The sequence below is a fragment of the Zootoca vivipara genome, chromosome 3, assembly GCF_963506605.1.
Source record: "Zootoca vivipara chromosome 3, rZooViv1.1, whole genome shotgun sequence".
NCBI classification, from domain to species: Eukaryota; Metazoa; Chordata; class Lepidosauria; order Squamata; family Lacertidae; genus Zootoca; species Zootoca vivipara.
Window position 1 is genome coordinate 72,515,552 of NC_083278.1, and position 25,670 is coordinate 72,541,221.

Below are 25,670 nucleotides of genomic sequence, written 5' to 3' on the forward strand. Positions count from 1 at the left end.
AACAACAACAACAACAACAACAACAACAACAACAACAACAACAACAACAACAACTATATACAAGGCGGTTTTCAGTGGTTTACAAGCTTTGGAAGGAGGCAGATTTATATAACCCAGATGAAGAAAATTGTTATCCCCCAAAACACACATATATTTGTGTCTGCATCCAAGTTACCTGAATCCCAAAGTGCTCCACATCCAAGGCCAGCTGCAGGCGGATTTTGTTATCATCACTCATGCCTCCATTTGGAGCGGTGCTATTTGCTGTCACGGTTTTTCTTGCCTGCTTCAGCCTTTTCAAACTCTCTTCCATTTTCTTTACAGAATTCAGAATATCTGATATTGTCTCAAAGTACCTGAATAAAGAGATTCATTAATGTATTAGACTGTGAGCCCCTTACGGACAGAGTGATTAGCATTCAGAAAAACAACTCTAATCTGCTTTGAGCCCACAGGGCACAGCCAGATAGAAACAAACAAAATGTGTGTTTGTCTCTCTCACTGAATTCAATAGGACTTAAAAGTTTGGCTGAACATGCCATAGCTATTAATACTTAGATTCTTCCTTTACCTTACCAGTAAAGTAAAGGTAAAGGGGCCCCTGACCATCAGGTCCAGTCGTGTCCGACTCTGGGGTTGCGGCGCTCATCTCGCTCTATAGGCCGAGGGAGCCGGCGTTTGTCCGCAGACAGCTTCCGGGTCATGTGGCCAGCATGACAAAGCTGCTTCTGGCGAACCAGAGCAGCGCACGGAAACGCCGTTTACCTTCCCGCCGGAGCGGTCCCTATTTATCTACTTGCACTTTGATGTGCTTTCGAACTGCTAGGTGGGCAGGAGCTGGGACCGAGCAACGGGAGATCACCCCGTCGCAGGGATTCGAACCGCCGACCTTCTGATCAGCAAGCCCTAGACTCTGTCGTTTAACCCACAGCACCACCTGAACCTTAGCAGTAAGTTGTGTTTACTATATCAGACCCCCAAAACCAACTATTATAAGTGCATATTTAGCAGCCGGGACCACCAATGCCATGTGGGACATGGGTAGCAGTTTCTGCAGGGCCAGCTCCGAGTTTCTATAGGCTCTGGGCAATATAAAGGCAGTGAGCTCTGCAACACCCAGTCACATGCTGTTGCCAGTCCTGCTGCTGCATCCCATCATTGCAGAGCTGGGCTGTGTAGAAGGAGAAGGGAAACAGCAGCAACAGGGAAATTGGAGACCGATACAAGCCAGAAGACCAGGGTAGCATCAGTGTGGCTGGCCAAACTATGCTTGCCCGAGTGCACTGCTGGAATTAGTGCAGGAATTGGTACAGGCCTCATGAATGGAGAAAGGGAAATGCATCCCATCACTGCAGAAGGCTTGGCTGATGCAGCAGAGGCTGCATGATGACAACAATAGGAGTTAGGCAATCAAGCATGTTCAGTGGGTTTACTGTCTGTAAATGCCTTTGTAAGATTCTAAAAACAACAACAACTCCACACCAAAGTTTCCTGGGAACTATAGTTAACTGAAGACAACCTGGATTGTCTGAAGAGAAGAAGAAGAGTTTGGATTTGATATCCCGCTTTATCACTACCCGAAAGAGTCTCAAAGCGGCTAACATTCTCCTTTCTCTTCCTCCCCCACAACAAACACTCTGTGGGGTGAGTGGGGCTGAGAGACTTCAGAGAAGTGTGACTAGCCTAAGGTCACCCAGCAGCTGCATGTGGAGGAGCGGGGACACAAACCCGGTTCACCAGATTACGAGTCCACCACTCTTAACCACTGCTGGCTTCTACTACGAAGGGAGGAGCAAAGGGGTTATGTGCGCAGCCAAAGTGCTCACTCATATCTTATTTTATCTAGCCCAAGATGTGATTGTCTTAACCCACAGTGGCTTGGGAAAAGTTGAGTTGAGTTTTTAATGCTGAAATACCCTTGTGAAGTTGCATTAAATTTCACTTACTTCTGTGTGCTTTTGCCAAGGGCTCCTTCAAGCCACTGCTCAATTACAGCTGGTTTTAGTATATCTTTGTACTCATTCTTCAGTTGGTGGAAAGGTTTAAGAGCAGTGTCAACATAGGGCAATGCTTTGGTTGGCACCTCCTGGTTAATGTTACACAAATTGACAAGAAAACAAGTAAAAATCTCTTTATTTTAGAGTTCAAAACAAGCAAAGCTCAACATGCTCATACATAAGCAGTACATGAAATTCAATACTAGGTAGTTAATCAAATGGTTTTTGAATACAAATATATATCACCAAACCTCAATTAGGTTCCTTTCTGTGCCTACACATTTGACTTTTTCAGAAAAAAAAAGTATTTTTGTTGGATTCACGTCATACCAGACATAAACATGCACAGAAAGGGTTGGCGTAGGAAACTGCTTGCCCTGGTGGTGTTGAAGTGTGTTAAGTAGTAGTTTGTCTGAATTAAATGAATATGACAAAAAGCAATGGACATGTTATCAAAGGTCCTGGGGGGAAATCTCAAAGTATGTGCAAAGGGCAGGTCTATTCCCATCACATATAGGGAAGGTTTTGGTTTGAGGAAGTCTGCTGGTGCCAGTATGCAGTAATGCTATACACTAGGATTCAAACATACACTATTCCTACTTCCTTGGCTTAGGTGGGCATGGCAGGCTCAATTGAGATGCATAAAGTTTAAATTAAACTAGGAGAATTTGAAAACTATGTTACTGCATGTAACACAGATAATCATTAATCATTAATCAGCATAACACCGTGCTCTTCCATCTCATATAGCTCATTGATGATATCTCAGGTAAGAAATTATATGCCAAAGCTACTGTGCTTCATGGGGTTTGGGGCCATCAGCTGCAGGTAAAAGTGGTCAAAACATTCTGCGCTGCTGACAAAAGCCTATATTGTTCAAATATGAAGTGTATGTTACCTTATTAGTTCTTCTATATAGCCTTGGAATCTCAACAGCACTTTTCAGGCAACTGAAGCAAGAATCACTTAACTCCTGAATAAGCTTACTGTTCAAGGTTGGCCAGCAACCCAGCAAAGAGTCCTTTGAGTCTTCCAGGGCTCCTGTTAAGAAAAAAAACAAACGGTGGTAAAATCTGAGCTCCCCTGATTTATCCCAGATGAACACACACCTTTGGAGTATTTCTTAAAACATGTGTATAATGTCCTTAGAAACTCCAGGGCTATTACAACAGTCTTTTTCAACTCCCTTGTCTGTCCCCCCCCGGCAAAATGTAATCAAATAAAGAAGACGGATACTATTTATTATGCTGTGTTACATTGACAATTCACAGCATAATCTTCAGTGAGGTTGGATGGGCATGAAGTGACTGGTTGTCTGCCACACCCAAAGCCCTGCTAGCTTTCTCCAGCCAGAACAAGAGGTGTGGAGGGGTTGTCCCTCTTCCTTCCTGTGTGGATCTTCTTTTTCTTTATCATCCTCCACTACTACCATTGGTTCTAGGAGGGGGATTAAGTATGCCAATCCTGTGGCCTCTCAGATGAACAAAGCACCTGGAATCTAACAAATCCAAGGCTGTCTCCGCCTCCCCTGCCCCACAACTGGAGCAGCCTTTCAAGGGGTCTAACGTTAAGTAATGAAAAACTAGCAGTTCACAGGGCTATCCACAGACATATGAAGGGCCTCTACTGTGGACATCCAACTCTGCCAAGCTCTTTTCCGCTGGTAGACAGACACTACTGATCCCCCTTCTTGCTATCCCCCCGTACTCAGTGAATCTGTGCTTGAGGATCTTTCTGCCAGGATGCATTAATATTCCAATATTATCTCTCATTCATACACATACAAAAGGCTTGGGGGCAGATGCTAAAACACTGCCTGATTAAAGTTAGGCCATCAAGCAAGTCCTGTGGATTCATGACGGTTCTATGCTCCTTCTTCATATGCAAACATCTTCTTTCCCTTTCATTTGTAAAGCTAATCAATAAAATAATAATAATAATAATAATAAATAATACTTTTATTATTTATACCCCACCCATCTGGCTGGGTTTCCCCAGCCACTCTGGGCGGCTCCCAACAGAACACTAAAAACACAGTAAATCTTCAAGCGTTAAAAACTTCCCTAAACAAGGCTGCCTTCAGATGTCTTCTAAAAGTCAGATAGTTCTTTATTTACTTGACGTCTGATAGGAGGGCGTTCCACAGGGCGGGCGCCACTATCGAGAAGGTCCTCTGCCTGGTTCCCTGTAACCTCACTTCTTGCAGTGAGGGAACTGCCAGAAGTACTTGCACTGGCATTTTTGCTACCACAGTTAGATCTAAATCACAGTTGCAATCATAGTAAAAAGTAAATCTGCAAACTGTGGTAGTGAAAAATATCAGCGCAGCTGTAATGCCACTTGATAGCTCACTCCAAAAATGAAGGCAAAGTAGATTTCTGAATAAGCAAGGAGAAGGAGAGAGAGGACCAAGCCACAGGCATTCCTAATCTCCTAACCATAGTCTGCCAAATAAGGGTAGGGTGTCGCATGTATAAAATACTGTGCAATTTAGAAATTTCCTCAAATTATGGTGAATCTTCTTGAATCAAAAATAGTCTCTCTCATTAAACAATTTATCTCCATTACGCATTTGCTGATATACCTCCCAGTAGAGTATGTTCATCATATCATATCATGAATATGTAACAAAAAATATAAGCAGATACCTGAACTCACATTTACCTGAGATGCATTCTATGTTCTTGAAACCAGTTGTTTCAAGTTTTGGTTTGATAATTTCCAACAATTCAGGAAACTGAAAGAAAAGTAATATTCAAACAATTACAGCTACATTTGAATATGTTTTCTCAATATATTCAAATTCCCCATGCACAGAAGTGTATCTTGTGTGCAACTACAGTACAGTATATAAATTTTATTCCAACATCACAAAACATAACATTTTGAAAATCAGCTATGCAAATCCAGATGCAACAGCAAGAGATTCTGAATTCAATGCAGCGCACTATGAAAGCCTCAAGGCAAAACATCTAGAATTAATGGAACAGTTTTATTCAAAATAGCATATTTGCTCCTTGAAGCATTTAATTAATCTTGAAGAGAAAAACTGATCAAAAAGTCACACTCAAACAGACTTCATAGCACCCCAGTGAGCTACAAGGCTTGTGCTGCAAAATGAGAGCTTGACAGTTAAATCTTGCAGGGGGCTGAGAGGCTAATCAATGAAAATTTACACTGCAAGCACATGGCTCACATCCCAAAGATACACAAAACCACAGAGCTGCTTTCTATAGAGAGTTGTGAAAAACCGAAGCAGCAGCAGCCATGAATGTTACAAATTGATGGCAAGTTAGGCTGCAGGAGATGAAATAATTCTCTTTATGACATAATGTACTGCATTATATCTTCCCTGCAGATAGACATACTTTGACGTAAGCAGATAAACCTTGATATATCTAAACTCCATGGAAGCAAAGGCACAAAGATTAAGGGATATTTTCTACATCTGCAACCATTATTCATACAGTAGTCAGAGACTTCAGCACCCTATATGTGACAATCCATTCTAATGCTTAAGGTTCTGGAAATTACAGCTATTACTGCCTGCCATTTAAATATTTCAAAAGCTCAAGTTCGGTGTCAGGGTGGGGTTAATGGCAGGACAACAAAAGTGGACTTTGTGGACCCTTATGGTGCCTAAGAGACAGAAATTGTGTGTGTGTGTGTATGTGTGTGTGTGTGTGTGTGTGTGTGTGTGTGTGTAAGTAACAACCATTAGCTCAAATTGAGGATACAGTAACCACAACTACACTCAACTTAATTAAACACATTAGTTAATTTAAGCCCTCCAGATGTCCAAATAAAAATCAACACAAGACTGACACTCTTAAAAATATGTTCAAATGTAGCCAGGACTACATAAAAATATAACATTAAAAATATGTTAAAAATATAAAAATATAAAAAATATGTTCAAATGTAGCTTCCGATTGAGTGCAGGAAGTTCCTGCAGCCAATCAGAAGCCGCGCTTTGGTTTTTGAACATTTCCGAAAGTCAAATGGACTTCCGGAATGGATTCCATTCGAGAACCAAGGTATGACTGTAGATGGCAGATGTTTATCCTTCTAGGCTTGAAGTATAATTTCCTTTCCCTGATTTTTCTCTTTTCCTTCTTTGTTAAAAAAAATGACAATAATAAGCATTAAGAAAAAAGTTCAGAATCAGAGTCAGCTGGGCTCAGAGAACCTTAGGCCTGATTTGATACTTGACATGCAAACCAATGAAGTATACTAACCCATTCCTGAAGCTTATCCAGATCCGAAGCAACAAGCACCAGCTGAGTGGTGGATATGGAAGCTAAAGGCTGAGACTCTGGACAAGAGTCGTTTCCTTGGTCTTCAACAGAGTTTGGGTTCAGTGGGCACTCCTTGCTACTGCTTGCCAATGATTTTTTATCCTTTGTACTTTCGTTAGAGATGGGCCTGAGTAGAAGCTGCGACATAAAAAATGAAAATGGCAAAGAGGTTATTACAGCTATATTATACACCAAAAAGTACACCTCTCAGCACAATGTCCGTTCATAAGTAAGTTCCACTGATTTCACTGGGAATTGCTCCCTAGCAAGTATACAGAACTGTAGCCTCAGGCTATCAACATAATGCCCTAATTTGATAAACCTACAGTGAAACAGCATTTTGGCTCGCCATACAGGGTTTAGACAAGCTCCTAAAAATAACAACTATAAGACTTGAAAGGAGAACCATAGAACTTTGAGAGGAGCCTGTGATTTTCCTCACCTCGCTAATAAAAAACGAATAGCGCGCTACAATCTGCAGTGAAAGCTTCCAAAGGCGATGTGTGAGCAATGGCAGAAATATCTGATCTGACCAACACTTCTGCAGACTTGCACATGCAACATGTGTTGCCAAGAGGCTGTACGAACTTTGAGCTGAAAAGAAAACACAGGAAGAGTTAAATTATTAGTCACAATCCAGAACTGTAGCCCTACGCGTTTTTCCAAATTATCCCAATTAGACCAGCTATATTATGAAGGTTTATGAATACATTTTTGCTTTTATTCTCTTATTTCCAATCCTGTACCCATACCTGCCCCATATCTTCTGTATAGCACCAATGTTTGGGTGATCACTGACACCTCTTCATAGAATCATAGAATCATAGAGTTGGTAGAGACCACAAGGGCCATCCAGTCCAACCCCCTGCCAAGCAGGAAACACCATCAAAGCATTCCTGACAGATGGCTGTCAAGCCTCTGCTTAAAGACCTCCAAAGAAGGAGACTCCACCACACTCCTTGGCAGCAAATTCCACTGCCGAACAGCTCTTACTGTCAGGAAGTTCTTCCTAATGTTTAGGTGGAATTTTCTTTCTTGTAGTTTGAATCCGTTGCTCCGCGTCCGCTTCTCTGGAGCAGCAGAAAACAACTTGTGTAAAGACAGATAAGCTAAAGTGACAAATATCTAGATAACCTAAGGCCCACCCCCACCCTCACTTTATTCTGAGGAAAAGCAACTAAACAACCACCCAAGATTAAATAATAATAATGATAATAATAATAATAATAATAATAATAATAATAATAATAATAATATTCCACCCATCTGACTGGGTTGCCCCAGTCATTCTGGATGGCTCCCAACAGACTATTAAAACCATGAAAGCTGGAGGTCAGAGGCAGGCACATCTTATGGATTCTGGGTAGCAAAGCCACAGCTGCTGACGAAGGGGAAAGGAAGTCTGCTGCTGTTTCCTTAATAACCTATTAGCTTTTTTAGGAGGGTTACCTCTCATTACAGAGCCATGGATGGAGATACAAAAGCAAAATAATGCTATGCTGTGATGGTGCACATTTTATTCCAGTGCTACACAGAGGTTGTAGAACAGGGGTCCCCAAACTAAGGCCCGGGGCCAGATGTGGCCCGATCGCCTTCTAAACCGGCCCGCGGACGGTCCTGGAATCAGCATTTTTTACATGAGTAGAATGTGTCCTTTTATTTAAAATGCATCTCTGGGTTATTTGTGGGGCCTGCCTGGTGTTTTTACATGAGTGGAATGTGTCCTTTTATTTAAAATGCATCTCTGGGTTACTTGTGGGGCGTAGGAATTCGTTCCAATTTTTCTTCAAAATATAGTCCGGCCCCCCACAAGGTCTGAGGGACAGTGGACCGGCCTCCTGCTGAAAAAGTTTGCTGACCCCTGTTGTAGAACTACCCGTTTGTCAACTGCCCCTCCAGTCACACACCATTAAATGACACAACATTTAGGACTGTAAGTGAAATAACTTTTGTCTTCTTTCCAGTGCAATTCATTCTTCATTCCTAGCCACTATATCTAGCCATCACTGCTACCCAGTTTCTAGGCAGTGCAGCAGACAAAATTTCTGCCACAGCTGATGTCATTGGCAAAAAGCAGAAATCATTCTTGAGAATTATTTCCTTGAATTCCACCTTAGACACTACTGTATACTATTTTTCTTAAAGCACAACTGAAGTTCCCATCAGTACAAACATGACAGATATATTTGTGAAGCGCTTTATAGTAGTGAAAAATTATTATTTGTCATTCATTCTCAAATCCTCATGGCACATGCTAATTACAGTGAAGATCTTTACCTGGAGCTTCTTCTAAGTCATCAGAAAAGGCTGTTTCTAAGGCCCCCGCTATTTCTCTAAACCTAAAAAATAACATAACAATGCTAATTAAAATTAATAGTTGGCAGCTTACTGCTGCATGCTGTAGTCCAATCCCCCCAAATGTATTTCAAACCCGAATAGCGTAAGAATCTCTTTAACACAACAGCTATAACTGCTCCCATGTAATAGAAGAATGACAGCAGGAGAAAGAGAGGCTGTATCAGAATGAGTGGAAACATAAGAGAGTTTGAAGAAGAGTCTGAGAGACAGAGCGGTTAATTAATGTTGTCGTCTCTAAAGAGACTGCCCCATCATCTGCAAGGCCAATATACATTCATTCAATTCAACCCTTGGTTGTGCACTGTAGTTTCCAATGTTAGTTCTTGCTGTTATGATGAGTAAGAAAGCTGGTAGATTTCAGGAATAAAGGCCATTCCCAAATGGATAGGGCTGGTAGAGAAATGCTGGACCTTGTGAGGGCCCTAGAGGTTTCCCCAGCCTCTAGTTATCATCACTATATTTTAGCATCTCTTTAAAACAAAAACATTTTGAGTTTTGCAAGCTGGGACCAAATTTAACGTCGCACTAGGAGGGAAGTGCAGATTGGTTAAGAAGCTTAAAAGGGAAAGTTTTACATTGAAAGAGGGAGGGGGAAGGGGATCAGGGATGTGCCTTAGTTCTCAGAGTTGCTTCTGATGACCTCTGGGCTGGCTAGGCCTTATGACCATGGCACCGACAGTTGCCTTTTATTTGCTAATGGACACTGCCACAAGGTCCTGCAAACAGTTCTAGGGGATGGAAATCAATAGTTCTTTCCGATACCCTGAAATTTTTGTTTTTTTAAAAAAAGAAAAGTACTATCACAACCAAGTTTTCAGAAATATAAACAGAAGCAAGCTTGTAAGCTTATCTGTGTTTCAACAGAACATGTGGCAATTGCTATCAGGCTATCTGGAGGAACGCCACACAGTGCAAAGGGTCCAAGGAGCACCACAGCCAAGTCAAATGTTTCGGTCCAATTAAGCAGGAAGGTTTGGTTACCTTACTCTGGGTTTGCTGCTAACATTTAATTATTTATTTATTCAATAAATAAGTCTAATTCTTTTAGGTACAGCTTCGTTTCACTTCACTTGACTTTTAAATCAAGCGGTTACTATTAAAAAAAACCTTTACTTTATTAATCATATGAGTTTTAGTCAAATCAACTGAATGTGCATATGAGTAAAAATAGTAATTCTGAAATATGAAGCTTAATTTCTTATTTGTAGATGATGGATTCCCGTTGGAGGTTACATTATCTTACATGTTCTCTTCTATTTGAAAACGTATGACATCGCAAAAAGGTAAAATCAGATGGAATATAATTGTTAAATTTCAAAACACCTAATAGGAGAAACTGTTCCTGTTCAATCCACATTCTACCTCATGGTAGGAAAGTTGACAGAATAGACAACTGCAAACCACAGATAATGTGTAAGATTTGAAAAACTGTTCTATTTCAGTACTTGAAATATTTGGATGCTGTTCTGACAAACAGCATGTTTTCATACCAAAGGACATTTATTGCACTTTTCAACATTTTTGCCTTTGTAGGTTTCAGCAGGCAGCAAGGAACTGTGTCTTTCAAAACATGAAAAATCTTTTTATCTAAATGAAGTAATTTCATGTCCCCTAAAAATAAAACTCAAATACCAACCTTATTTGGAAATAAACAGGCAAATTCCATTTATCATTAAAGCTGTGGTAGGAAGGATGTGACCGTAGTCTTTTAACACTGGCTTGTGAGCCACACTGCCGTTCAAACTTTCTCACAAAATCCATGCTTATAGTGTATTTCTGAAGAAGGAAAGTATACTTTAAGGTATATTTCATACTTTCTTTAACATACAAATATTGAAGTAACATCTATCTATCTATCTATCTATCTATCTATCTATCTATCTATCTATCTATCTATCTACTACCTACCTACCTATCCAGCTCTCTGAAATCCAGAATACCAGTTATATAATTAGCAATAGAACTGGAAAACTAACTCATTTTTATTCAGCATATATTTTTTGTTTTATTGCAGCTCCTTGAGGGTATCTTTTGATGAGCATGATGAGCAGAGATAACACAACTTCCAATTAATCAGAATTGAGATTTTTAGTCAATTGAGTAGGTTAAAAGGCCTAGTACCAAGGCACATCAAATGATGCTTGCTCGTATCAAATGATACTTATGTTGACATTCTTTACATCATTATTGTTAATCTCTGTATATAAAATTTAATACATGACACTGCTCTTAGTTGTTGAATTTGAGCATTCTGTATTTCAAAAATCATTTTCTAGTTTTCATATTAAACTAAAGCCTGCACTCCTTGGTTCCCTGTGTTAAAGAGAAGGTTAATATGCATATTTTAAATTACCTCATGAAATGCATCTGGGTTCCCAGGATTAAACAGTGATGGCAGCTTAACTTCTAAACCACGAACTATTTCTGGCCACACAGAATTTACCAAAAAATCATATCCAGGAACAACATTCCCCTTTTCGCTGCAAAATTAAATAGACATTGTTTTCCTTATAAATACTTGAAAAATAAGCATTATCAATAGTTATACAAAAATGTACATTAGTAGGTTTGTAGCAAAGCATTAAAATATTTTACTATTTCTACTAGCTTAATGTCAACATATTCTTAGTTTCTTATCATATTAATGTCTTGTCTTTTTGATACTACAATCAAATTCAAATTAATTAGCAGATACTTCTATGAAACATATAAATCTGCTTATATAAATCTGTGGGGATATACTCGGTCTGGGAAAACTTTATAGATATAAAAAGTTCTGCTCAGCACAGAGTTGGCATTCTGAGCAGAGGGAATTTAGGAAGAAAATTTATGCCACGCTGAAATTTATAGCACAGCAGCAGCTAGTTCATACTTAATGCAAATACAGGAGAATGTGTTAGTCAGTGACTTGTTCCCAATAACTCAAGCAGTCAGCAGGACAGCTAGCCAATAGCGCCCATGAACCTGCACAACCTGTAGGCGAATATCGCTACTCAGAACTGAGTTTAAGGGTCTTCCAAATGGGCAGATCCTATCCAGTTGTTGCTTTTTCCGCTACAAGCTACACATGAAATTGCAGGCGACTTTCCACATCACTCAGAACATGTTGCGCTGCATGCTTGTAACATCTCTCAATAATAATAATAATAATTTATTACTTAGACCCTGCACACCTGGCTGGGTTTCCCTTCCAACAGGAGATTAAAAATACATTAAAACATCAGTCATTAAAAAACTTTCCTAAACAGATCTCCACTCTCGAGGACTTAATTCATTTCTGACTCTATAGCACAAAGATGTTGTTCAAATGGTTTTGTGTGTGTGTGTGTGTGGTTGGTTCAGGGTAGGATCTTGCGATAAAGAGGACAGGCAAAGATAGGGAGAATCATTCTTTTCTCCCAAGTTTCTTGAACAAAGCTAAACATGAGGTGCTGGGCATTAAAGGATAGGGAAATGGGTTCTGCAAATATCAAAAACGCACCTCTTTCAAAAGGTGGAAGAGTCTTTCTAAAGCTGTCAATAGTTGTGAGGCTTGTGCTACGTGTTCGCAGATTTTAAAGTTGTATTTTCTGAGGTGTAAAAAGACATGGAAGCATCATGGAGGAAATATACTCCATGATGTAACAACTTTGTGTGGAGTAGCAATTTTGGTGTAAATACCTCATTTGAAAGCACCCTAAGTTCAGAACAAGGAACTGGGTATGCAGAAAGCCCTATTGTGCAATAAACATGGCTTACTTCCTCAACAGCTACTGACAGATAGTTGAGTACATCCTGAGTCTGGGCATAGACGTGATATGGACTGGATACATTTGGTGTTCACCCATTCAGTGGGCCATGTATGTGTTTGATCTTAACATCAAAAGGTCATGTGCTTCAGAGGAACTGAACCCTCCCCGTGGTCTGTTGACCATGGCAGTTTTAGTCTAGTCCAGCTCATTCTAGAGCTTGACTATGTGAAAAGAGGGTAAGGATGTAAGGTGGAAAATGAAGCAGGACTCAGTTTCCCTCAAGAACACATAATAATATAGACATGAATGGGAAACACACTTGAACATTATTGTGGCTGCCCCAGGGAGAAAGAAGAAACTTTGTTATCTTCTTCCCCGAGTTCCAATTTCTAAATGCAACTAGCATCACATACAGATTAGGATTTATACCCCATTTGATAGTTCAGAAACTTGGGAGGCAGAGTGGGGGAATGAAATGTTTTATAGTTCTTGTCCATCACAAACAAAATATTAATGATTTTCTCTTATGAAAGAAGATTAAACCTATTCAGGGATTAAGAGAATTGAAATGTTAGCAAAATATGAAGTCATAGGAAGAGTACCACAATGCCTGGATAATTAGGAAAGTATTTCTGCAGTCTCGAGAGCTAAATCCTAAGCACCAATAATTGCAGGCTACTATGTTAACTGATCTGTTAAGAACAAAATAAATGGATTCAATTTAGGTGGCCTGAATTTAATTGCAATATGAATTAGGCACTTATTTAAGGAGATAGCAATCCGAAATAATATGCAAAGTGCTCAGTCATGTAGCTCCACTAGTCAGCTTTACAATCTCTTTTTCTTATTTGATTTTATATAGACAAATTAGAAAACTACATTTTCCAACAATTAGCTGTTACATGCTGTAACACAATGACCCATTATATGAGATAGCGCCAACCTAGTACACACACATTCCAGAAGTTAGACCAGTAGTTAGTTACTACAGTAGATACACAACACCCTACGTCTTGATGGAATATTGCCCTGAATCTACTGACTGTAGCCCTAACTTCTGCATCACAGTCAAGCTCATAGACTTTACACTCCAGTCCACGGCTTCCTGTTGCTTGTGATTCCTCTTGCTGAACGGTGGACATCCATTCTGTAAAGGCTTGAATTATAATGGTTTTCTAGTTCCCCAAACCACTACAAACATCAAATCCAAACAAAATACAGCACGTGATTTGAAATCATGTCTAGCACATATTTGGAAACTACCAGATGTGCTATCCTGAATTAAGAAATTGAAGGACCCGGCAATGAAAAGAAAAATATTTCATTAATGAAGTGAGAATAAAATCAGACACTTTCAGAATGAGTTGGGGTTATTCTATTGACTCCACCCCCCCCCCCTTCAAGGAGAAAACAGACAGGAATATGGTGCTGATAATGTTTTACTAAGTGTGAAAACAATATTTAGGCTTTCAATCTTTTTTCTTTGTGGAAAACAGTTGCATTTTCAATAATATTCTCAGCAGGTTACAGCATCTCTATTCTCTACTGTAAGATATTGATTTGCTGCAGATGAGGATCAGGAATTCTGCTTGCATCATTTCAAATAAGCAGGGTGCTATCAGACTAAATCACACTCAGGAGTAGCCCCACTGAAACTGATGCACCTTAGTTACAACTAACTCAAGTCCACTGACTTCAGAAGGTCTACTCTAAGTATGGTCTCATCAGATATTGTCCATAGTTATAAGTGAAACTGAAACAATTGCTCACACCATTTAACAAAAAAACAAAACAAAAAAGGTTTGTGTTACCTTGAAATACCTCCCCCTGTTACTTCACGCAAGAGGCGGCAGTGGAGAGGAACAAACTCCAGCAATTTGTTGTACATGGTCTGGAGGCCATTAGGACGAGATTGAACAAACTGTTCCACAATCACCTGTTAAAGAACATTTAGTATCAAATTGAAGATGCAAGACAAGAATTCCAATGAAAAAAAGATTAAAATATCTTACATCCACAGCCCAAAGTCAATAATTACTGCATTATCATAGCAATGCTCAAGATGTTAATATTATTATGTATTAAATTTGTAGATCTCAGGGCAGTTCACAGCATAAAAATGCAAGATAAAAATACAAATGTTCAAATAACCTGCTTTCTGCTCTAACTTTCTTTCCACTGTGTTCTTTTTCATAAGTCAGGAAGAGCCCCAGAAGTACTAGACATATATACAAAACACAATGTATTCTCCTGAGTCAGCTGCCTCCAGCTTCACTTACCTCATCTACATATGGTTTCACAAGCACTTCACCAACTAATGCTTCAGCATCCCGTGTTTTGTCTATTGTTGCATAGGTTCGCAAGCAATGACGGATTATGTCGATGTTGGAAGTTTGAAGGCCTTCTAAAAGCAGTCCCTCCAGCGACTGCTGCAGCATTGCTGTTATCCCAACTATTCGCTATGATTTTCAAAAAAGAATGAGAAGAATTGTTATAGCTGTGCCAGAAAAATTAGCAACATCCACTTGTTTTATTTAGTCATTTAAGAACTGCATTATAGCCTCCACCAAATCACCAATCACCAAATACTGTATTTTTCCAAGACAATGCTTTTTGCTAAAATCAGGCAAAAATTGGGAGTCATCTTATACATGGATAGTGAATGCAGAGGGGGGACGTGCGATTAATGGCAGCAGCAAGCAGGAGATTGGTAGCGGCGATTGGGCAAGTGATTGGTGGCTGCAGCAAGGCCTGCTGGCGATTGGCTGTGGCAATTGGCAGGCGATTGGTGGCTGTGGTGAGGCGGGCAGGCAATTGGTGGCTGCGGCAAGTGGGCGGGTGGGCTGTTGGTGGCGGGGAGTGGGCAGACAATTGGCGGCTGCGGCGAGGTGTGCGATCGGTAGTGGCAGGCAGGCGGTTGAGCAATTGGCGGCAGTGACCTCCCCCCCCCCAAAGCTAAACAACTTAATTTCTTAATTTGGAGTTAAAAAATAGGGGTTGTCTTATACATGGGGGCGTCTTATACATGAAAAAATACGGTAGGTTAAAATTCTAATCTGAAGTTTGCAGAAATCCAACCCTTAGTGATTTCTATAGATTATTATTGAATGGCTGTTTAAAATTAAATTGTTTTAAGCAACATGCTTGGATATTTGGGAAAAATAACATTGGTTGAGGTATAACTTGAGTTAATATTACATTTATTACGTGCATTTGCTTCTAAGGGGAAAAACTACTACTCCTACAAAGTTGTAATTGTTGAAGAGTGCTGATCATTGGACCTACAACAAAACTGACATACTGTATTTATTAAGAGTTCTGGATGGTAAACACTGCTGCGCATGTGGGTTAAAAGTGTAAAAATATAAACAATTTGTTGAAAGGATAATTTGTTCCTTACAAATTACTGAAGTAGTAAATATCAGAACATTGTACAGTGGTACCTTGGTTTAAGAACAGCTTAGTTTATCAACAACTTGGATTAAGAATGCTGCAAACCCAGAAGTAGGTGTTTTGTTTTGTGAACTTTGCCTTGGAAGCAGAACATTCGCTTCCTGTTGAGTGTGTTCCATTTGTAATTGAGTCCCCGCTGCTATGGGAAAGCACGCCTTGGATTAAGAACGCTTTGGTTTAAGAACGGACTTCCGGAATGGATTAAGTTCGTAAACCAAGGTACCACTGTACTGCTATACATACAGTTTTAACTGATAGGCATGATTTACTTATTTTTATAATTTATTTATTTTTAGCCTCAGCTGAGATAATTGGTGATTCACCTGCCAGAAGGCAAATAGAAATGCAAGCATTTCAGTTTCCAACAAACAAGATTTTAGGGACTTTAAGGAGAAGAGAACGTATTGGCTGACTTGCTGTTTGGTAACAGATTTAATTTTTGCATTCTTTTTGTTCATTACAACTACAGTCCACAATAAATGCATGAACTTTCATAATGATAGCACAAAGTCCACAAGTTTGTTTGTTTTTTAAATTGCGGCAACTTTTTTGTAAAACAAGGCAACATACTTACTGGCTTCAGCTTGTCTAGGAGTGGCATTCCTTTGCTCTGTACTGCATGAAACTGTAACTGGTTGAATTCTGTGGCAATTCTTTCCAAAATCTGTCCAGTCAGAAGTGGACTTGCAAAGGAATTGGCACACATCAGGATATGATTTTGATAAATGATGGCAGTAGATAATCATAATCCCTCTCCCTCCTTCACACAAACACACAGTCTCTTTCCTATATATGTATGTGTGTATATATACGCAAGTTCGTGTGATTTCCTCCCAGCTCCCAACAATCCCTTTGCATTTAGTGTGACCAAGAAGATCCTGCAACAGGGCTATGCAGTTAGGAACAGGTTTGACTCTTAATGGTGGAAGCTTTCAGAGGCTTCAGGGCAAGGGACAGGTAATTCTGCATCCCTTGTTGCACCCCTTTCTTGTCTTAAAAGGTAAAGGTAAAGGGACCCCTGACCATTAGGTCCAGTTGTGACCCACTCTGGGGTTGCGGCACTCATCTCGCGTTATTGGCCGAGGGAGCCGGCGTACAGCTTCCAAGTCATGTGGCCAGCATGACAAAGCCGCTTCTGGCAAACCAGACCAGCACATGGAAACGCCGTTTACCTTCCCGCTTGGAGCGGTACCTATTTATCTACTTGCACTTTGACGTGCTTTCGAACTGCTAGGTTGGCAGGATTTGGGACCGAGCAACGGGAGCTGATCCCGTCGCGGGGATTCGAACTGCCAACCTTCTGATCGGCAAGCCCTAGGCTCTGTGGTTTAACCCACAGCGGCACCTGCTGTCCCTTATGCCTGTCATACCTGGGCAAAACCTACCCAGTACCTCCAACACAATAGAGGCCACATGGGATTATGCAACATGTCTACTCAAACCAGCTTCAGAGCAACTGAAACATGCCAGAACATAGGAAGCTGTGCCAGGCCGTCTCCTCTGTCAATTCCAAGGAGTGTCAGAATCCCAGGTGGATCTCCTATCTTCAGAGACCAGCTAGTGAACCCTTGCAAAGCCTAGAGATATGCTGGGAGATTTGTGAAAACAGGCAAGACAAATGGGCATTTGCATTTTAAAAAGATATACTGAATGCAAAGACCAAGAGGATTTCAGAGGCTATGAAAACGTTCCAGTGCTATGTCTTCATATGTGATATTTTTCTTATGGTGGTATCACAACACGTAAGTACAGTGCATTCTCTGTCCATTATACATGAAGAATGCATACATGACTGTTTCACTAAGCAAGGGATCAATCATAGGTTTCTACCACATATACAGGTCATGAAACAGGCACATGCGTCTTGCACAGGTTTGTGTGCACACCTCTTCCATACGTAGAAACCAGATCTAAGCAGGGAAAACATGACCATAGCTCCCTTTTGTTGCTGGCACAAGATAAACAACAACAACAACCATAGAGCCATAGGGAAAATCTACAACTAATTTACTCCAGAGCAGCCCTATGAAAGTCAGCAGACTGCTCCACAAAAGGGTACACAGGTGTTATTATGACAGCGGCAGTATCACGAACTAACTTCTTTTAAAAGTTGCTTCCTTCCATTTTAATCAGGATGCTGATATATAGATTTCAAAGACAGACAGAACCAAGCAAAAGCAACTTGCTGATCCCATACCTGCTTCCTTCTAGTGATGACATTTCTTTAGAATTTTGGGAGTGCAGAATTTTCTCAATTTTCTCAACTGCTTTAATAACTTGAATAAGTCTCAGGACACACATCTGGTTGGGGGGGGGGGCAAAGAAAAGAAAAACTTCTCATATTGAATCTGAGATATTTTCTTCCCAACAAATTTGCAGGTATTTGGGGGAAATGATTTGACTCAATAGGTAAGGAGCTGGAAGTAATAAACCTATTACAATATGATCTCTGAAGTGCACCATTATGCCAAAGGGACCCCCACTTCTCCACTGCTGAGGTTAATAACTGTATGGAGCTCCCAGTTAAACCTGGTGCTTCTTGGCATAAAGGGGGGGGGAGGTGTGTTGTGTCAGAACTGCAACACGTATTAAAGACAGTGCCTTCTGTTACCACATTCAAAGGAATGCATAAGAAAAAACAAGGAACCCAAACGACAAAAACTTTGTCCATGTTTACCATGATTTAAATGCATACTGTTCAGTGCAAGTGGGAAACAGTTTAAACAGTGCAATCCTACCCATGGCTATTCAGAAATAAGTTCCACTGAATTCAATGGGACTCAGTCCCAGGTAGGTGTGTATAGGACTGCAGCTGGCAGAGCAATTCAAAAGAAGAAGGGAGAAAGAATCAAAGTCAGAGAAACTACGAAATCCAAAGCTGTCAGGCTCATGTAGAGACGGTAAACTTGTTTTTCCTCCCTTGCCATTAGCTCTGAGGTCCTATCCAGTTTCCCTCCCATAGGTTTCTATGCTTCCAGCTCTAGGTCTTGTGCAGTTTTCTCCTTGACTTGGTAACGTACTAGAGGCATGAGAGCACTTTAGATTCAAAGCCTCCTTCGATCCATCCTGACACACCTCTTTTTTTCTCACTTGCATTTGAGCACTGACAAAGGTTCCTACAGCCACAACAAAGTAGCCTCCAATGAAGGATCTCCCTTTCTATGGCCAAAGGGAAAGGTGTATTCTATCCTATAACTCCTAGAACACTCTTCAAGAGAACGTAGGTCATGCCTTGAGAAAGTGTGTTAGAAAAAGTAAGGCTCTGATCTTCTAGTAAAGCAAATCTGCCTTTACTAGTGCCTTTTTATTTTGCCATGTCAGAAGATTGCATGAAGTACTCTCAAACTAACGATTAAATTTCCATATGGTGGTATATATGTTCATTTTGCCCTTTTGCCATAAAAATGCAATAAATGGATTGTACCTTTTTTGCCCTGATATCTTCTTGTTTAGACACACGTTCATCAATTGCTCGAATTCCTTCACTGACACATGACTTAAGACTCTGGAAAAAATAAACATACACAGACACACTCCATATTTCCTCCCAATTAAAACAAGCAGTTCTGTGCACATATGAGTAAACATCTCTCACACAGATTAATCACGTATTTTGTGCCTTTCTAAAATGCATAAGCAAGTAATGAACAAGGCCAAAATATTTATTCAAAGCCAAATGTCAGGTGATGGACACCTCCTATTATGTGCTCAGCTGGAGCTCCTTTCCCTCCCAAAACATGAAGCAGAGAAATATCACTTATTCCAGGCTGTGCTATAGTGATTGCAAACCCATCTACCTTTTGCAACAAGACTTTCCTATGCTGAGCTACATTTGAAAAGAAAGGTGGACATGACAGGAGATTGCTGGGCTTGTTGGTCATAGGCAATTTCCAATTGAACATGATCAGGGACGCATTGCATCCAACTGGCACCATCCCACTGTTGATATAACTTCTGTTTGTTTCTGATAATTCCTAAGGATCCTTTCCAATATTATCTTAGCAGCATGGGAGCCAACGTTGTATTTTTCTAGTGCTACTTCAGTAACATAGCAGCGCTGTTCATCTTGGAAGCATAGTCAATAGTGACATAGTCTCCCGTGTACCTGGGGCTTTCATCATTCCCATGCCAGCATAGGAAGGACACATCCTTACATGATCTAAGGTAAAGTGTACCTTACAAGTTCTGGATGGCAGCTCTCCTACTGCTTTCTGTGTGGGAGCATCAGTTCTGAAGAACATGACCCTTTACCAATTTCTTTTTCAGAGCCTTATTAGATTTCAGCAGAGCCACTTATAATCATGAGTTTCCAGGCAGTGACAAGACTAAAGGAGTGCAGCTCCTGGTTCATTAGGTAGATTAGTAATGAAACGGTTATGGAGAAACAATAAGTTAGGAGTGGTGGTAAAAGAGCTCAGGGAAATTAAATATGAGGAAATTCAGCCCAAACAGAAGCAATACTTCAGGTCTTGCTTTCAATTTAATCTAACTGCGGTCTTGTAGAAAAAGAAATGTCTCAATATCTAGAAATTATTCTAGTTATCTTTTCAATCCATTGGTTCAGAGACATTCCATCCCATTTCCGTTATTTCAGTTCATGAGGTCACCTAGCTAATCTTGCATGTGTTGCTGGTTATTAATATTATTTCCTATTTTAATGCTATCTGCATATTTAATCAACACAGCCCTACTTTCCTTTCCAACACTTAATACATTTAACTTTGGGGGGGGGGGAGGTGACAAATAAATAATTTGTTTTTTACTTGGTTTCTCAATATTTCTCAGACAAATGATATGAGAAGTTATTTCAGAACATACCATAACTTCCTCTCGCAGTTGTCCTAAAGGCACCGAAAGCTGATTAAGGGCTTTGTCCATGCCAACCTAAATAAATTGTCCAAACATATTACATATTACAATTAATGAGCAGTTGAAACTGTGTATGTGAAGATATATATTTTGTAACAAATTACATTTCCATTGAAAACAAATATTTAAAAAAATCCTGTTTACAATCAGTACTTCAGAACACATGCCAATCCTGACTTATTATATTTTCCTGGCTCCAATCCTGCACAGAATTATCTGTGAATGACTGCTGAACTCAAGACAACATAAACTGTGGACAAAAATGGAAGACTGTATGTCCACAAACTCTATATGTGCAGAGTGTTCAATAGGTACCTTATCTTTAGCACTATTATCAGCACCCCATGCCAACTAAGAAGACAGAACAAGGATCTGGACCAAAGGGACCCATTTCAAATATACACTCAGCCAGGAAACTCATTTAGTGGTATGGAACAAGTCATACTAATGCACATTGTTGTTGTTTAGTCGTTTAGTCGTGTCCGACTCTTCGTGACCCCATGGACCATAGCACGCCAGGCACTCCTGTCTTGCACTGCCTCCCGCAGTTTGGTCAAACTCATGTTCGTAGCTTCGAGAACACTGTCCAACCATCTCGTCCTCTGTCGTCCCCTTCTCCTAGTGCCCTCAATCTTTCCCAACATCAGGGTCTTTTCCAAGGATTCTTCTCTTCTCATGAGGTGGCCAAAGTATTGGAGCCTCAGCTTCACGATCTGTCCTTCCAGGGAGCACTCAGGGCTGATTTCCTTAAGAATGGATAGGTTTGATCTTCTTGCAGTCCATGGGACTCTCAAGAGTCTCCTCCAGCACCATAATTCAAAAGCATCAATTCTTCGGCGATCAGCCTTCTTTATGGTCCAGCTCTCACTTCCATACATCACTACTGGGAAAACCATAGCTTTAACTATACGGACCTTTGTCGGCAAGGTGATGTCTCTGCTTTTTAAGATGCTGTCTAGGTTTGTCATTGCTTTTCTCCCAAGAAGCAGGCGTCTTTTAATTTCGTGACTGCTGTCACCATCTGCAGTGATCAAGGAGCCCAAGAAGGTAAAATCTCTCACTGCCTCCATTTCTTCCCCTTCTATTTGCCAGGAGGTGATGGGACCAGTGGCCATGATCTTGGTTTTTTTGATGTTGAGCTTCAGACCATATTTTGCGCTCTCCTCTTTCACCCTCATTAAAAGGTTCTTTAATTGCACATTAGAAGACTTTTAAAGAACTGCATATTCTATCCATTTTCAAAAGTATCAAATGATATAAAAACAAAACCTTATCTATCCATTCATACCCCTTGAAGGAAAAGCGGGATGCAAATATGATGTAAGAAAGAGCTTTTAATATATATTTTACCTCTGGACTATTGAACCTCTCTTTTCTAGCATGAATCAATTCACAGTAATTGCACACACTTTTTCATATTATAGCTAAGAGATTTTAATCCAAAGGGTTTTTTTTATTCACCAGTTATCTTCCTTCTGTATATTGAAGTATCCTATAACATCCTGCACACCCACCTCAAACAGCCTATTCACATACCAAACCCTTGTCTAGAAGCTTCCAGTACCTCCTTAAAATGTAAGGCCCTCAAAATGTTGCTGGACTACAACTCCCATCATCACTGACCATTGGCATGGTGACGGGGGCTGACAGGATATGCAATCCAACAACATATGTAGAGCCACAGGACCCTGCTTTGGGAAGTATGTTAAATATTAGCATCTTCAAATATATATTATTAATATATTTATACACTAAGCTTAGTACATATAAAACATCCAATTTGAAACTTACAAGATTGGTGGAAAGATTAACAAAGTCTGCATAATCCTTGTTTATGAGCTCTATCATGGCAGTTTTAAGAAGTTTGTAGTAGAGCTCAAGATCATCCCGAAGCTCTTCCAACTGAACACGTTTCCTGCACTCCGACACAAAGTGATCGACATCAAAATTCGGCTATATATGAAACAGGTAAATAACAATAATCAGGAATTAAGAAATGGCTCATAACAGAAAATGCAATTTCTTGTAAAAGCAGTTTGTGTTTATCTAACTTCCAAGAATGCTTGAAGTGAAGGGATAAAAATGAGGCCCATGGACTAGGAAAAGTTTTTGTTCTAAATGAAACACTAATATATAAAATGTGTAAACACAGTCTTATTGGTTTGTTAAAGTGCTTTCTGTCTGTAAAGCCTAACTAATTGGTACTATTCAAAATAATAATGATGATGATGATGATGATGATGATGATTTATTACTTCTACCACCCATCTGACTGGGTTGCCCCAGCCACTCTGTGCGCTTTATAACAGAGTATACAGTAAAAGAACACATGATACATCAGACATTTAAAGCTTCCAGATACAATGCTGCCTTCAGATGTCTATGGAAGGTCATATAATTGTTTATCTCTTTGACATCTGATGGGAGGGTGATCCACAGGGTGGGCACCACTACTGAAAAGGCCTTCTGCCTGGTTAATAATAATAATAATAATAATAATGGGTCCGACAGCATAAGACCATAAGAAGAGCCCTCAGGAATTAGGCCAAAGGCCCATCTAGTCCAACATCCTGTTCACATTGTGCTCAACAAGATCCCTATGGGAAACCTAAAAGTAGGACATGAGTGCAACAACAAAGAAGGTTTTAAAGTTGTATAATTGCTTACATCCATGAATCCCCTTTATTTTATTTTTTAAGATATTTTGAACAGCAGTTTTTCAAGGAAACAACTACCGGTATGTGTCCAGAATTAGAATCACTGAATTGCAGAGTTGGAAGGGGCATTGGATCACCCAACCCAAATTCCTGCAACGCAGCAATAGGCAGTTCTTGAACCCATCATCTTATCAGCACCATGCTCAGTCTGAAAGAGCCAGTCTCCATGTATGACAGACAGTAGTAGTACTATGACAAGTGAAATACAAAGAGCTGTCTGGCAGGCTGCAACACAGGGATGCCTCACAGGATCAGAGGACCCAAACCCAACACGGGCGTGAGCTCTCCATAGGAAACATCCTGGCTGGGGCATCCAGATTTTAAACCGGTTCAGGCTGAAAAATGTGTGTGTGTGTGCAGCATACTAAACATAAAAGCCCACACAAGATGCATGCCATGAACAAGCAGCATGGACTTACTTGTGGGAATTTAATAACGTGTGAACGGGGCAGCAGTAGGGAGTGCACATATTCATCTATTAAAAAGAGGTGCATATATCCCTATCTCCCCCACATGGAGAAAAACAACCTATAAATCTCCTCTGACAACCCCACTAAGGAGAAAAATGAGCAGTACTTTGAAGGGCTTTCCGGGTGGGGTGGGGGCAGGACTAGAGGTCGCCCCCCGACGAGCTTCCCTGCGCTGGCGAGGCCTGCGAGTCATTGCAGCCCAGGCAGGGTCTCCCACAGACACGCATCTCCGCCTATCATCTCCCCACACCTCCCAAGTTGCCCCTCCTCTCCCTTCAGCCACGGCTCCGGCCCCGCCAGGAGCCCTCCTGCCCAAGGGGCCTCCACCTCCTCACCTTCATAAACTCGTCCTTGTCGAAGCACAGGTTTTCGGGCCCCCGGGGTAGGTTCATATTCCACGTCTCCATGGCTGGCGGAGGGCTCCGCTCCCTCCTTCCCGGCGACCCGGCCGCCACGTCTCTTTCCCGGATCTCCGCTCGGCTTCGGCTTCGCAGTCGACACAAAATGTACGCGCGCGCGCCACACTTCCGCCAGCACCGCGGCGCCGAGACCGGGCACCGCCACCGCCGCCTCCTGCGCTCGGGAGGGCGGCCTCCAGCGGCCTCCGGCCTCATTGCAAGCGCGCTCGAGGTCTCCCTCCTCCTCGGGATGGGATGGAGCATCGTAATCGTGGGGGGTGGGCTCCCGTTTTCTCATTCTCCCCCTGGAAAGTGAATACCGGGAGGAAAAGGGTCTGACCTCGGCCCCAGAATTTATTTTCCAGGCCCGAGGTCGACGCCGACCTGCAGGTGAAACTCGGAAAATTAGAATATTGTCGAAAAGTGCGTTTATTTCAGTAATGCAACTTAAAAGGTGAAACCAATATATGAGATAGATGCATGACATGCAAAGCAAGATATGTCAAGCCTTTATTTGTTGCAATTGTAATTATTTGTCGTTAGGGGGGTCAATTATAAATGGAATGTAATTAATGAAGTGTGATAGGGATGTTTATTTTTGTATTGTTGTAACTATTTGATTTATTACTGTGGAATTTCCAAAAGAAAGCATTTGTAAAAAATAAAAATTATTAAGTTGCATTACTGAAATAAATGCACTTTTTGACGATATTCTAATTTCCCGAGTTTCACCTGTATGTGGAGTCTTGGAAGACTTTGGGGCCGCATGGCTGCAGACTTGGGTGGGAAAGTAGGGGCAGCAGGTGCTGCGCAGGGAGACTCTTGTGCCTCACAGTTTCCTTACGCGAAGCCCCTTGTTTTAGTATACAATAAGATGGAAGGATTAAAAAGTAAGCATACCATGGTTAGGGTGCCTGGAATGTCCTAAACTACGGAAACAGCCCTCCGCCGCCAGGGAATATGAGAAAAAGAATACCATGAGTGTAGCCAGGAATTTTGTTAGGGGCCCTCCAAAAAATAGTTGTTGGGAGATCGTGAGTAAAAATCACCACAAAAAAGGACATTACAGGGGGCAGGCTTTTATTGTGTAAAAGTTTACAGATTTTGGATATGTACGTGTGGTAGTGTTGGGTTGTTTTTAATAAGGAACATGACAGAGATTGGATTACTGCTTCACAATGTAAATATAGTACAACCCTAAATTCCATAGGGCTATAAATGGAGGGACAAGCAATTAAAAGTACTGTCATCATTATCATTGCTGCTAGAAGTGGGATGGGAGGGGATTTATAGCGAGCATCTTTGTAGGTGGATTTCTGCTGGGCCTGTGAAGAGACGCTGCCTGAAAGAACATGTACCGTGTTTCCCCTTTTTTAAGA

The 25,670-nt window shown here is 40.8% G+C and overlaps 1 protein-coding gene across 1 annotated transcript in view; it reads right to left on the minus strand.

The window, feature by feature from the left end:
* The window catches only part of COG2 (component of oligomeric golgi complex 2), a 29,265-nt gene extending 4,860 nt beyond the window's left edge, over nt 1–24,405 (minus strand). Inside the window, exons 1-17 of the mRNA XM_035108476.2 lie at nt 24,229–24,405; nt 22,498–22,659; nt 20,656–20,721; nt 19,262–19,342; nt 18,035–18,138; nt 16,412–16,520; nt 14,664–14,843; nt 14,196–14,320; nt 11,007–11,133; nt 10,290–10,429; nt 8,573–8,634; nt 6,738–6,889; nt 6,236–6,433; nt 4,662–4,734; nt 2,896–3,038; nt 1,947–2,086; nt 176–356 (exon numbers count right to left, since the gene is read on the minus strand). Coding sequence (XP_034964367.1) covers nt 176–356; nt 1,947–2,086; nt 2,896–3,038; nt 4,662–4,734; nt 6,236–6,433; nt 6,738–6,889; nt 8,573–8,634; nt 10,290–10,429; nt 11,007–11,133; nt 14,196–14,320; nt 14,664–14,843; nt 16,412–16,520; nt 18,035–18,138; nt 19,262–19,342; nt 20,656–20,721; nt 22,498–22,659; nt 24,229–24,300 — 2,115 coding nt within the window. The 5' untranslated portion in view covers nt 24,301–24,405. The remainder of the gene's footprint in view (nt 1–175; nt 357–1,946; nt 2,087–2,895; nt 3,039–4,661; nt 4,735–6,235; nt 6,434–6,737; nt 6,890–8,572; nt 8,635–10,289; nt 10,430–11,006; nt 11,134–14,195; nt 14,321–14,663; nt 14,844–16,411; nt 16,521–18,034; nt 18,139–19,261; nt 19,343–20,655; nt 20,722–22,497; nt 22,660–24,228) is intronic.
* Between the last annotated feature and the right edge of the window lie 1,265 nt (nt 24,406–25,670).